Source organism: Tyto alba, unplaced genomic scaffold, assembly GCF_018691265.1.
Source record: "Tyto alba isolate M040663 unplaced genomic scaffold, T.alba_DEE_v4.0 Super-Scaffold_38, whole genome shotgun sequence".
Taxonomy (NCBI): domain Eukaryota; kingdom Metazoa; phylum Chordata; class Aves; order Strigiformes; family Tytonidae; genus Tyto; species Tyto alba.
The window spans coordinates 14,362,183-14,377,339 of NW_024881313.1; the positions used below are offsets into that span (position 1 = coordinate 14,362,183).

The 15,157-nt window shown below is 36.0% G+C and overlaps 1 protein-coding gene across 4 annotated transcripts in view; it reads left to right on the forward strand.

The window, feature by feature from the left end:
- The window catches only part of SLC25A13 (solute carrier family 25 member 13), a 102,475-nt gene that overhangs the window by 62,233 nt on the left and 25,085 nt on the right, over positions 1-15,157 (forward strand). For all 4 annotated transcript variants that reach the window (XM_042802062.1, XM_042802060.1, XM_042802059.1 and 1 more), the window contains 2 exons: positions 6,798-6,850; positions 8,784-8,864. In XM_042802062.1, the coding sequence (XP_042657996.1) occupies positions 6,798-6,850; positions 8,784-8,864 (134 nt within the window). The remainder of the gene's footprint in view (positions 1-6,797; positions 6,851-8,783; positions 8,865-15,157) is intronic.

Below are 15,157 nucleotides of genomic sequence, written 5' to 3' on the forward strand. Positions count from 1 at the left end.
GATAAGATGCTAATGAGAGTTCAGTGGGACTCGATTTTTAAGACTTTTTAATTAAGACTTCAGTTTTGCCTGGATTGTGCTTTTGCTTCTACTCTGATACAGGTGAAGGGTTTTCAAACTTCTTGATAATTAAAACCTAATTGTAATGAGATCATCTCTGTAGGATCTTTCTGTCCTTTCCTTCCTCATCTACAATAGGGCATCCCTAGCAATTTTCTACAGCGAAAATATACTGTTAGTCAAGTTTCCATTTCCTCAGCAGTCCTTAGTACCAATAATGTTTTGTCCTGTTTGGTAAGAAGTTGGATCATCCGGTTTTGTGTTTTGTTTTGTTTTTTTTTCAGTGTTCTTTCTTACCTGTTTTCTTTCTATTTAAAAACATAAAAACATAGAGAAAATATTGTACCTTGTTATTAACCAGATCTCTATTTTGTGATATCTTTTGTGACAAAAAGGTCTCTCTGAACCAGGTGCATGTTCTTCACTAATCATTGGGAACAGTCATCTTTATCAAGTTTTATGTATACCTCTTCTTAGCTTCTTACTGTTGAGTCAGCCAGAGAGATGAGCTGTATTTCTACCCATTTAGCTTTATATACATAACCAATACACCGAAGTGACAAGTTGGCTGTTCCAAGCTCCCTTTGTGGTCAGTGGAGAAAGCTCCAAAAGCTCGTTTACTTTGTTCATGATGTAAATCATCCTCACTTTGGGTATCTTAGTTAAGTGTCTGCAGTTAAATGGTGGCTTTTTTTATTTTCTCCTTGTCCCAGTTATGTCACCAGTGGTGTAAGTTCAAGTAACACAGAAGTAGTCATAAAGAATCGTGAACTACTGCATGAGACTGCAGTTCTGTGTCACGGAGATAAAGCAAATTATATTTCTGGTATCCCAGTTATTGAGATCTCTTGCCCCTCTCTGCCATATTAATTGAGGAGGATTTGAAACTAGCGTAACTTTTATCACTTTTAGCTGGCTTGCCTAGAAACTTTTTTTAACTTTTTAAAATAAGTATCTTGTAATGACAGAAATTAATTGCTAAAACCAGATGAGTCAGAAATGAAGAATGAAGGATTTTAGTAAAATACTGTTATGATCTGGCAAAGCTATATGCACCTGAAAAAAAAGTAACAGTTTATAAGACAAAGTGTGAAACAACATTAAAACTAAGTGGTGTGATACATGTGCAGTCATTAACATAAGGCCTGAGTTACTGGAGATTGGGTAAGTAGCTCCTCCGCAAAATACAGACTTTGTAATTATTTCAGCACAATTGCAGATGGGAAGGGTCTGTTATTATTGACTGAGTTTGAGGCAATTTTCTGAGTAGGCCTAATAATTTAATGAAGAGTATTGACATGGTTTCTACTTTGTAAGGATTTATAGCAATCAGAGTCATAAAAAGTCCAAGTTATTGGCTAAAGAACAAAATATATTCCCTGCAAATGTATGTCTGCTTCTTCCAGGATCCTAAAAGAATAAATATGCAGAATTGCACTATTATCTGCTTCTGTCTTATCAAAACTCTGAAGCACAGTGATTTTTGCTGGAAAAAAAAACCCTCAGAAATGTCATAAATGTGTATTCTTAACTCCATTTGCTTGTTGTGTTTCTGGAGTGATGTTTTCATTGCCAAATTTGGGGAATTAGGAACCATCAGCAGTACAGCTTGTCCTTCTGTTCCCCATTCCCTTTACTACTTTTCAGTCTTACAAGAAGTACTGACTAGTGAAATCTCAGGCAGTTTGGTGGTGCTGAACTTCTAAACCCAGGGCAATAATCTAATTTCTGGATTATATAGTAGAAATCGTGTGATGGCAAAGAACACTATAATTTCAGAGGCAAATTGAGACGTGTTTCTACAGATTCTCTGCTTAAAGGGCACCCTGATTTTACTTCTCTTTTTAAAGAGTCAAATAGAGAAAACTCCTTAAAAATGTCAAGCTTCCTCTGTGCAGCTCTATAAATTTGGACTGCTGCTTGCTTTCTAAGGAGGTGATGTGGGAGAAGGTTGAGCAACTGAGTGCAGAATGAAGGATTCTGGTTAAGCTTGAAAGGACAAGAAGATTTGAAAGGAACATATTATAGATCAGTATATTGACCCAATTTAATGCAGTAAATTTACAGCATGAAACATCTTGTTCTAGTCTTAAAGACTACACTAGGTAAGACAAACTACAGAACATACTACTTTTTTGCTCATTGGTAACTAGCATTCTTTCTTACACTGTGGTATGTTCAGAGTTAAGTAAATGTGGGGTTTTTTTCCCCACTGGAGGAGGGAGTAGTCACTGGTAGAGTTCTCCTGCTTAGCTGAATAGTGATGCAAAACCTTTTAAAAAAATTATAGTAGAAACATTTAGAGCAATGGTCTCTTTGTCATGATGCACTGCAAGAAAGCAAGTAGGAATTATAAACCGTACTCTGAACTCAGCCATTTCAGATGATGTTTTTAATACATGGCACATATTTCCATCCAGTGAAGTGAACCGATTTTTATTTTTTCTATCATTATTTTATTCCAAACTTGAAAGGGCAAAACCACCATGTTCTAAACCACCATCTCAGATGAGGATAAATTACACCATCTTGTGGATATAAAGAGAGCACTAAATTTTCTTTAATGTCAGTTTGGTTCTAAGGATAATCAGTGTTTCCACTTAGAAGATACCTGGATTTAAAAAAAAAAACCAAAACAACACGATGTAAATATCTGTAGAATCTTTATAATATACATTATTTGAATGATGTGTTGTTAGATTAATTTTTTTTTTAAGACTACATCTGAGATAATTTTTTCATCTGTTTCTTTCTCAGCATGGCTGAAAAGAATATTCAGCTCATATACGTATAATTTACTGTTGTGTCTACATTTATACCTGAAATACATATTTAGGAACTCACAGGTATTTATATATGTGCAAATATAAGAAAATTTTGGAATCTGTGATTTGTTAACATCTCTTCCAACTGATGAGGTCACCTACATTTCTTAATATTATTTTAATCAGAAGTCCACCTGATGAGACACGGAATGCTTCAGGTTCTTAAGCAGTACATCCACTAGAGATTATTTCACCTATACTTGATAGAAATTTTATGGGATATTTAAGTGCCAGAGATAAGATGTAGCTCATGAAAGTGTTCAGTAGCCATGCTGTTAATGCCACTTCGCCTAGAAGATGAAAAACACAGGAAATGCTGCAGAAGACTGTGTCATCTGTGATCATTAACTGTTAAGGAACTTGTTAGTTTTATTTCTTCTGATGGTGCTTCTAGCACTGCAGTGACTCCAGATGGCATCTAATCTCAGATTTTAATCATTCATTCATCATCCAATTTAAGTATTACTGATGAACTCCCATGCTAATGATACAACAAGACCGTGGCAGAAACATTCCTCCAGAAGTATGCAGAGAAGTACCATTTTTGTAGAATGGAAGTACAAGCCTACTGCTACCCAAAGTTCTGTCAAAGCACAAAATCTTCAAGAAGTACCCCATTTCCAGTCTGACGGAGCTGTGCTTGAATGGCAACTGGTGATCAGTTGTCCAATTTCTTGTGTGAATCCTGTAGTAGAAAAATTTGGCAGTATTCTGTTACCACCTCTCCATCAGATACCCAAATTGTTTCAGATAGTTTACCTAGACTAAGCAACAGCTCCTTCAGTCAGTGGATTTTTCTAATATGAAGGGACAGTCAAGTCTATTACACAGCTTGAAACTGAAGTTTCACTGTTAGATGTCTGAAAAAATACTTCGGCCAACTAAGATTTTTTTTAACTTGATGCCGTCACTGCAGCTGGACTGGATGAGCTATTGCTTGTATGTTCACAATGTATTTAGACTGCTTTGAGAAAGTAGCTTGTATGATGTTGCAAACTGAGTGCAGCTCTTGGTGCTCTCTCACGCATACACCTTCACCTTTCCATAGTCCTACTATGACAGTGTGTCAAATATGAAGTGGTATGTGATAATTGCTACTAAAAAACTTTAGATACATAAAAATGGGTTGAATAACACGTTTGCTGTGTACTATACTAGCAAGCTGCCTATGTGCAAAATGGTATTCCTGATATTATGAGGCATACATTTTTAAGACATGGTCAGACATTTCTAAGCCTGTCTTACATCTGTGTATGTGTCATATTGCTGGTCTGCTAATGCATAGTACCACTGAAAAGTTCCCAGTGTGTCATGATAACCCCAACAGAAAAATTACATTTTCATATGTGTCCCTTGAAGGGGGCTTCATATGTTCCCTTTCCTTTCTTCCAAAACTTATCATGTTTATCATGTTCAGAAATCTCTCAACAGTGTCTCAGGGCTCCCATCAAAATGATGAAGAAACAAGAACTTAGTTTTGATGGTCATGACATAGAATGCACGGGTACCACTTATAGATAGCTTTATTACATAGATATGAGAGCAAATGAAGAGTCCCTCTACCTTCCTAAGCTGCTGGAGACAGTAGGCCTAGCTGGTATCTGACAAGGATATAAAATGTAGTAATAAAATTAATACTACCTTTTTTAGAATACTGTATGATGTCTTGCAGTAGACATACACAGCATTATCTGTAATTAAACTTACAAAGCACTTTTATACTACAAAATCGTGTGTGAAGTAGAAAGAGAAAAATGCTCTGGGTTTTTAGTTGTTCAGTTGAGTTGTTTGAGTTGTAACAATCGCATTCAGATTTGAGTGCAAAAGGAATGGACCAGACGGGAAAAAAATAACTTGTGCCAAGATAAACATGTTTTTCCTGTGATTTTATAAGTGCCTTTACAAATGCAAAGTCTTAGGAGATAAAAAATGAAAAATGGTAAAAAGGCCATCTTCAAATTAGCCTAGTGAAAATGAATTTGATTTGTCCTGCCTATGCTGCTTCAAAAACTGGAGGTTCATACAGATCTCCGACTGGACTATTTTTATAATTTTATATCTTGATATTTTAGAGTGTCTTTATATTTGATACAATACAGCTTCAAGATCATGTTGTATATGGCTTAGGTGTAATAATATATGTCTATGTGATTTTAAAATTAATGATCTCTAGATTCTTTTGGAATTACATACCTATTTACAGACCTCCTCTAATTCTACTGGATTAGGTTTAGGATCAGATACTGTGCTGGTAAAGTAAATGGGATGTTTTTTTAATCTCTGAAGATACAGATTCATTGGCCATAATGTCTATACAAAGTCACTATACATGTCCTATAGCAAGATGTAAATGTCATAGCAGTTATAAAGATAATTCTGTCTGTATAAGACTAAAACTGAAGAAATCCTTGTGTTTTCTTTATAGTGCTGCAGAAGATGTAGTATTTAATTACACAGTTCTGACTGTCTTAGTGTTTTTTCAATGAAGTATGGATTCAAGTCACCTTTGCAACTAAAACTGTTTAAGAAATTCAAATTTTGAAATTTAACTTATTCCGCAGAATCTCTTTTTTTCTTTGAGCAACTGTATATGAACTTGGTGTTACTGTATTTTTTTGTCTGAATATGGAGCTACATGATCATAATTCAGCATGGCTGTCTTGGGTAAATGTTAGGTGTATATGTACACTGGCTGTATACCACACTAAATACTCTTTGAAACTTGAAAAACAAAAATGCTGATGCAGGTGTAAAATTTTAAAGACATTAGTATATAAATATGTCTGGCCCTCCTGCTACCAAGCCAAATGGTACTGTTCTCCATTGTCATTTCCTTATTAAGAGCATCAATAGTAACCAGTAAAACTGATGGATGGTAGCAGGATGGAAGAATACACTAATCCAGTGCATGTACATTATTCTCTTTGTTATTCTGATGTTTAGTTCTTTGGGAAAATGCTTTTTGGCAAGTTAGTGCTTAGAGGTGGAACCTTAATTGTCTTTTTCCCCCAAAAGAAGACCATGGAGAGGTAAAAATGTCAGGCTTTGTAGAAAGTACCCAAAGGTGCTCCCTGAGCTACTAAAACAAAGGGGGTCTGCACCAGGAACTCTAGCCGAGGTGATTTTCTCACATTTCTGAAGGGTGTCCTAGTTTTGTTTTGCTGATGAATGCTGGCAACACCATTATAGCCCCAGGCTTAGTTTGTAAGCTTTGCATATTTTTAGGTTATGTAGTCCAAAAGTTTACAGAATACCAACCATTCACTTCAAGCAAGCGAAGCCAGCAGTCCGTGATTCCCACTTCCAGTTCTGCGGTGCATCACTTCCAACAAAATAGGAAATTCCATACCTGGGAAGAATGCAGCATAGCTTCCTTTGTTGTAAGAACTGGTGAATTAGATGAGCAAAGAGCTCAAGAATGCAGTCATACATGTTTGAATGTTTTGCGTTATTTTGATTCCTATCCGCTTTGGTCCTGCCACCTAATGCCATTGTTTTTGCCAGAAAAAGGTACTGCGCTGGTGATTTTTGAAGTGGATGCATTGTGTATCTCACAAAATTAATTAGAAACTCTTAACTTTTATGTGAAGGTGGAGATAAAAAATGTTAGTGTAGGACAGAGTACTGAAACTTAGTTGACAAATCTGTATTAGTGTTTAAGTGTAAAGTGGGCTAATAGAATGGATTTTAAAAAGCTAAAGAAATACATATAGGCAGTGGTAGAACTAGAAGTTGTAGCACAAATTTTCTTCTCAAAATGGAATGTTTAAGTACTCTTATTAAATATAAGAACACAAAATTGCTGTTAAAGTTGCCTTTTTCTAGGTGGTGATGTCTATATATATTTGCTGACTTGTTTAATTAAAACCAAGTTACTCGATACAAATTGAAATCTGTATTTCCATGTTACAGGTCTGTTACCGCAGCTGTTAGGAGTAGCACCAGAGAAGGCCATAAAACTTACTGTAAGTTTGCAAATGGATTGTTTTCACATTTTGCCACATTGTGAAGTCCATCTAATTACAAGTAGCGTGTTCAGGATTTTTATCCTTAATGTATCAGCAGCCTGGTAGTGTTCCCCAGGGCTCAGTATTGGGGCCAGTTCTAATATCTTTGTCAATGATCTAGACAAAGGGATTGAGGGCACGCTCTGTAAGTTTGCAGATGACACTGAGTTGGGCAGGAGTGTTGATCTGCTTGAGGGTGGGAAGGCTCTACAGAGGGATGTGGACAGGCTGGATCGATGGGCTGAGGTCAGTTGTATGAGGTTCAATAAGGCTGAGTGCCGAGTCCTGCGCTTGGGTCACGACAGCCCCACACAACGCGACGGGCTTGGGGAAGAGTAGCTGGAAAGCTGCTTGGCGGAAAAGTACCTGTGGGTGATGGCTGACAGCCGGCTGACTATGAGCAAGCAGTGTGGCCAGGAAGGCCAACAGCACCCTGGCTTGTATCAGAAATAGCGTGGCCAGCAGCACTAGGGAAGTGATCGTCCCCCTGTACCCGGCTCTGGTGAGGCCACACCTCAAATACTGGGTTCAGTTTTGGGCCCCTCACTACAAGAAAGACATTGAGGTGCTGGAGCGTGTCCAGAGATGGGCAACAAAGCTGGTGAGGGGTCTAGAGAACAAGTCCTATGAGGAACAGTTGAGGGGACTGGGGTTGTTTAGCCTGGAGGAGGCCGAGGGGAGACCTTATCGCTCTCTACAACTACCTGAAAGGAGGCCACAGCGAGGTGGGTGTTGGTCTGTTCTCCCAAGTGACAAGCGCCAGGGGAGGTTTAGGTTGGATATTAGGAAGAATTTCTTCACTTGAAGGTGTTGACAAGCATTGAAACAGGCAGCCCAGGGTAGTGGTTCAGTCACCATCCTCGGAGGTATTTGAAAGACATGTAGCTGTGGCACTTGGGAACACAGTGGACTTGGCAGTGCTAGGTTAAAGCTAGGTTGGATTTGATGATCCTTGCTGGTCTTTTCCAACTGAAACTATTCTATGATTTTTGCTTGATGCAAACTTAATTACAAAAAGCACAAAGCAACTATTTATATCTGACTTGTAAACATTACAAGTGTCATACAAGTCATTTGCAGTTATGTCTAACATTTTAAGAATTTTACTGAAAACTTACTTTTGGACTAACTCCAAAATATAACAAGCTTATTTCACTTGTTCAGCCCTTCTGCTTGTTTGTAAGTAGCACAGGCCTTTGGTTTCACTTTTTAGCAAAAATTAATAATTGTTTATTGAACTCGGAGGGCTTTTGGTTTTGTATCTCCACATGGTTCCTGTATGTTTAATTCTAGCGCAAAAGGAGGTAATATGAGTATGTAGTGAAGTGTTGGTAAGAAAGGAACTTGTTTGCATGCATTTTTTTTCCTAAATGTTTTACTTGTGTAATTTTGTTATTTCTTGAATGAATTTAAGGTACTGAAGAATTTCTTACTATAAATCAATTGTAATGTATTGGTTATTCACTGATAAGCTAGTAGTATGCATTTTAGAAAAATAAAGTTACTTAATGGTATTAAATGAATTATTATTGTGTTAAAACTTATTGAACTTTCTGATATTAATTTGAAATTTTATTTAAATTTGTAAATGTAGTGAGCATTTCTAAAATCTTAAATTATTTTATCAGTTTTCAGATACTGATTTTATTATTAAATTAGTGATTGTTATCTTTTTTCAATAATATATATTTGAATTATGCTGCAAATCCTTAGAAAGAAGAACATAGTTAGCTTTACAATATTTCATACAAAATCTAAGATTTGTTTGATATCTGCTAGTTTGATAGCTTCATGCATGTATTTGCATTTTCAGTTGCACAGAATTTGCAACTGATGAGTGTTTTCTCCAACCTTTTAATTTATCAGCTTTCATAAATGTTTGTTTTTTAAGGTTAATGATTTTGTGAGAGATAAGTTTATGGCTAAAGATGGCTCTGTCCCACTGGCTGCAGAAATTCTTGCTGGTGGCTGTGTAAGTATCTTTAATTTCCTTCATATGAGATTCATGAAAATGCAATGTATAAGATTAACTATGTGGACTAAGGCTTCTGTTTAACCACAGATCCGGTTCAAGAGCAGACTCTGCTAGAGCATCTCAGTTCTTTCCTAGATAGGCCAGCCGTTCTTGATGAAAGGGTAAATGTTTCAGTGCATCATGCCTTTTAATTGCGCTGTATAATTCTCACAGCTTAGAGTTTGTTTCCTTATTAAAGAATGTGTCTTGATTCATGTTGGCTGTAGCTTATGGCCTAAAGAGGATTCATGCTAACCTTTCCAGAAGTTAATAATGAGTTACTACTTTGTGGCACCCACTCTGCCACGTCACTTCTTTCCTGATGTGTTATTGCACCCACTAACTTTCACTTTTTGCAGTGATACTGACTTTGTGAAATGGCAGAAACTACTCATGCTTCTTTGAGTTCATAGCAGACATAGGCTGTGTAATAATGTTAACTCAGTACATAATGCATTCCTGAATGTAGGCTGTATTTAAAACCCACTAAGTTTTTGAGAGTGTTTTGCTTGTACAAAGTAGTATCTTAATGAACAGCTGGCATATTACAGGGTAAATTATAATACTTCACGGTTTGGTCTAGTTCTGTCTGTTCATATTACAGCTTACTTTATCTGGTGTATTGATTTTGTTCAAGCAAATGTAAATACTTTAGGTAAAATGAATAGTTGTTCAAAGACCAGTGCACTTCAGAGATAAAGAACACTGTTTATTTAAACCGGCTTTGATCACTGGGGCAGAGCAATGTTGGTATATTTTCAATCTATCTTTGTTTCTGCTGTCATAAGACAGATGAGGTCACATTTTCAAGCAGCTTCTACTTGTGTCGAAAACTACAGTTGAGCAGCAACTTAAATGCTTGTGTCTTAACCTCAGTAGGTGCAGAGATTTGTGCTGTGTGTGCTTGCAGAGAGCGAACTATGATTATCTGAGCCTCAGGGTGCAGTGGCTCGGTTGCGTTGCAGTCTGAGAAGCCCTGGCTTTCTGTAATTCTCAGGAGATGGGGCAGGATTTGGCTGCTGTCTCACTGCTCCTTCTGTTTGATCACTGACCTGTTGTAGACTGCCAGGTAGGATCCCCTTGTTCTGTAACTTTAGGAGCGTTCAGGGGAGAAAAAAAGAAGGGGAGGGAGAGAAGAATGTGGGTCTCTAAAGCCCTAAATAAAAAGCATGCTGTAAATGAAGGAAAAATGCAATAAAGTGCTTGCAGAGTAAAAAGTATTTGCCCCTTACGCTAATAAAACATCTTATGAACATAGCAGCCATAGAGAATTCAGCAAAATTTTCATTTAAAATGTCATTTGATCTAGAGTTTTTATTTTTACAGACTGCTGTGAATTTTTTAATGCAGTACAAAAAGCACTCTTTACAGAGACCTGTCATTCATGAGAATGCTGCAGCAAGCTTTTTGCCAGTAGTTCACTGTAAACTAAGGATCCGCTTTAAGAGATAGGTGGTTTGAGATGTATTTTAAACGTGCTGTAGATGTTGACTTGTCCTATTTGGTATTTGAAATATATATTAACAGTGAGATGCTGCATAAAGTTGTAGCAGTAGACGTGCAGTGGCAGAATGCCCTGAGTTTTCTTTTAACTGGAGTGTTCCACTTAAGGGCATAGTCTAGTGCCAGGTAGATAGGTTGCAACTTGTCTTTTCTGCAGGTGGTCTTGGGTTTTTTTTTTTTGTAATTTTAAACCCAATTCAGACCAGCAACAGAGATTCTCATTACAAGTGGTGCCTAGTTTTTTGGGGTGTATTTTTCTCTCGTGGTGTAAATACATGCGTAAAATATGAGATGCCAAAGACAGGCTTTTCCCTGTAGCTTTTATCATTGTATTGGCCTAACTTTTTGTCTCCATTTAAGCCAACCTGAAATCTGTGATTTCGCTGTGGAAACATTAAGGACACTATTGAATGCTTTTGAAAATTTTCAGTCTTGGATTTTTACCTCATTTCACAATGTAGTAATCACTTATGTGGGAGGCAAGAAGACAGGAATGCATGATGTGTTAGAGTTTAAAAAAGGGCAGCCAACTAAGATTAATTTTATAAAAGACACCTGCCCTATCACCTTTCTGCTCTCCACATCTAATTCTCAGCTGTGATTGTGTTACAAACACAGGTGTTAAACTTTCCTTCTTCAGTGCTTCTGTTTCCTTGCAGTGTATTCATTGCTTATGCAAGGACTGTATGCTGAGATGCATGCTAGATTTTGGTGTTTTAAGTACCACCCCTGTGAGTACAGTATAGCATTAATACCTAAGAAAGGGGGGACTGAGCAGATACTTGGATGGTTTGTGTTGTTCAGCAACACAAAGGGCTTTGAAGGGGTCAGTATCACCTGAGTAGCTCCACTCTGCTGTTTGCCCAACCATTGCCAGGCATTGACTTTTAAGTCCCCAAGGAGTTCACTTTGCATCATAATTACGGAGAATTAGTACACATGGCTGACTTTTGCACTTGTAACTAAAGCTGATTGTTTCATTGAACAAGTCTTTTTCTGTTTTGTAAACTGTTTTCTCTCCTGAAAAAAAAAAAAAAAAAAAAAGGGAAGAAAATAGAAAGATCTTTCACTTCATGACCTCGTGTCACTTAGTTCAGTTAACAGCCTGTTTCATAGTTTTTTGTTATGTGAAGATGAAAGTGATAGGTTAGTTGAGATTTTTTTCTTGAGACTCCCAAGGATATAATTAAAAGTATAACCTTTGTATTTTTATACAGAATCTTGAGGAGGGCTGTTATGTAAATTACTAACTCAAAATTTCCATCTCCTTTTTTTGTAAGAAATTTTCCTAGTGACTATGGTATTTGTTACTCATAAAAATATATGTAACTTCCACATTTGCACAATGCCTGACACCCACCATGAACTCTGGTCTCTGCTGTTCGTTTAGGACCCTCATCACTCATGTAAATCCTATATAGCCCTGATCATTATTAGACTACTAAAAAGCTTCCGTTCCAAGATGCAGTGTAATGATACTGCAGAGCTAGGATGTGCTGAGCATCTAAACCACAAATCTGACTTAACCTCCTTGAATGAGAAAGTGCACAAATATGCTAGGTTTGATTTCTGCTAATGCTGAAACTATCTTCAGGGATTCTTTAATAACAGGATGATCTTGGGTAAGCTGTAAATACAATTTGAAATCTTTTTTTGTTTGCAGTGGTAATAATCTTGAAGTGTCTGTAAGCTTTTTTTCATGGTCTTTCAATTTTTTTTAAACTTTAAATAAAAAATAATCACGAGTCATACCGAGTTCAGCTGCTTGCTTCTTTTAAACTTAAGTCACTTAAAAGCTTCTGTTAAAAATAACCTGATTTTTTTGATACAGCACTGGTGATCATTCCTATTTTTTGAATTATATTAACCAATTGAAAACTCTGTTTGTAAAAGTGGCATAGATATTATTTTAGGGCTTTTGAGGTGTTGCCTTTAACACTAAGCTTTTAGGTAAGACAGTCATTTTGCTTAGTTCCTTAACTAAAGCAGTTCCGTGTTTAATTGACAGATTTATGTTGTGTGCCTGGAAGTAACTGGGAAAGAGATGCAAAGATGCAAAATAAAGAGTGCTCATGAAACACATATGAAATATTAAGAAAAACAGAAGTATTATAGCATGACTAAAAAGAAATAAATATGTAATATATGTTGCCTTGTGTGCATATAGTAATGCAATTACACAGGTAAATAGGACGCTTAATTTTCAGAGAGAGAAAAACATTTTGCTTTATTAACCTTTCTTTCTCTTCTCACTCCTCTTTCCCAGCACACACAGTCTTTTCCTTCCCAGCTGCTCAGTGCCTGCTCACTATTAGCCAGTTTAAATCATGTAGCACAGTACAGTTACAGACCCTGTACAGATCTGCTTTTATTTAAGTTGTCAAGACAATTTTAGGCATATTTCTAGAGACTTTATAGTAATCGTAATAAAGTTAAAACATATTGGACCTGCTTGGACAACCTCAACTCTGCTATGGAACATAAAAATTAGATACAGTTAAGATGGAGTTCATCTAGAAAGTGCAAAATCTTGTGCAGAATTAATTTTTATAAAAGAATATGATGTGAAATTCCAGATGAATTGTGCCAAATAACCAATCCAGTGCAAATAGTTTTATTAAGCTACTTACATTTATTTTATGTTTCAGAGAGTCATAAAGATAAGTCCACATCTGAGCTGCATTTTGTCTGTGGCATTGCAGTGGAGGTAGAGGGTTTATGGACTTCAATTTCCACACTTCTTAGATCTCTTGCAAAAATTCAGACATTTCAAAATTATAGACTAAAGGAGACTGAAGGTGTCATTCTTGCCCTGATTATTCAGAATCCTAAATCTGATAAAATTCTACTCTGTTTGGCAAGGAAGGCTGAGGTATGGGTAAAGTGAAACTGAGCATTATGTATGCCAGGGGAAAAAAAAAATCTCTGCATGTATATCTGAAAAAAAAAAAAAAGAACAACTGTTATTACACAGAAAAGTTTTGATGTAGTATATTGAGGTAGTTAAGTAATGATGGTCTTCTTGGTGATTACTCATATTAGCTCTGAAAGCAAATGGCATACATCGCTTGAACTCTTTTAAGAGATTTATTCTCAGAGGTCTGTTCTCCCTGTAGTCAGGGAATCTAACTTCCATTACTTTCAATGGGAGTTCTGCCTGCCTGTGCAAAAGCACAACATTCACATCTCTTGTTTAAAGAAAAGTTCAGAAGTTCCTAATAAATTTTTTAAATTAAATTTAAAGCTATTTTCATTTTACATAAAATTTATGTTGTTAAATAAATTATTTCTATTTAAAGTCTATTTAATATAATTAATATAATGTAATAGAATATACTGTAATTAAATAGTTATTTTTAAAGTGTAGTTTTCTCCTCTGAACCACTGTAAGTGTAGTTATTTTCAGCATACTGAAAATCATTTAAACTAATTGTAAACTTTCAGTACAAAATACCGCAGCTAGATCTGGACTTAAATTTAACTTCACATTTTCAAACACATTGTATTTCAACACTGCTCTGTTTTAATTGTCTCTGATTATTTTTCAGCTAATCTTAGATTTAAACCTTATGAATTTTGGGAAGGCAATATACAGTAACATGATAGCCCTTCCAAGAGGTTGTACCAAAGGGTGGGGAAGTTCCTGGTGTAGAGTTCCTGCTTTTCTCTGACCTCACCCCACATTTCCTTGCAGGTTTGGATGTTTTAAAAAAACAGTTTGGTGAAATTTTCACCAAGTCATACCTGTTTAAACTGGCCTTTCCTGAAAGCAGTAAGGAGCTATGCAGAACATTATTTCATTCTATTTTGAATTTTCCTTTTGGATTACTTTATTTAATTTTAATGTTTTTCCACAGGTATTTTCCCATAAGAAATTAGAGGTGCTTTTCCCTTTTGCTTCCCCTCTCCTCCTCTTCATTTCCCTTCTCCCCTAAAAAAAGAGAGAGAGGAGGGAATTTTTTCAAACTGTAAAACAAGGAGGGATGCATAAGTTTAGGTTGGCACGTATTAGTTTTCAGAATTATACAGTTCTGAACTCTTAAAAAGCCCTTTTTTTTACAGCAAGTATACTTAATATTCTTTCCATTTGAAATGTATTATTTTTTTCCTATTATATTAGAAATAATGACTGCAAAATTTTATATGAACATACATTACAGTTTAAAACATGTATATGTTTTGACAATTATATTTTATTACACATCCCTTTCTCCTATTAATCCTTTTACTGGCAGTAAAATACTTTAATGTTTACCAGTGAAGGTTAAAAAAAAACAAAAACGACAACAACAACAAAAAAACAAAGTCTCAAACTCACAGAAGGAATTAAAATCGAGCTTTCTGTGAGAAAAAGGAAGATATTTATGATGTCACAGTAATTTATGATGTGACCAAGAAATAATGGGTCACAGTTCTAATACAGCTACCATGTCTTAAGACTTGAAAGGTCTGTAAATCATTAAATGATTCCACAACTAGTCAAAATAGACAAGTAGAGCAGGCAGAGCGAAATGTTAACATATTTGACAGGTCTGTAACTTAATTGCTTTTATAATGCCAATCAAGTGGGCTCCACTTTGATTTTTGGCTGGGTTTCTGAGAACTGAATTATCTATAACGTGGAAAATATCAAATCCACGATTTATTTTTTTTTTCTCACTGCAGACTAAGTCAGTGCTTATAAACAAACCATACTCCTGTTTGTTTCTGTTTAGCCAGGTCATTAATATACTATTGTAGGACAGTCG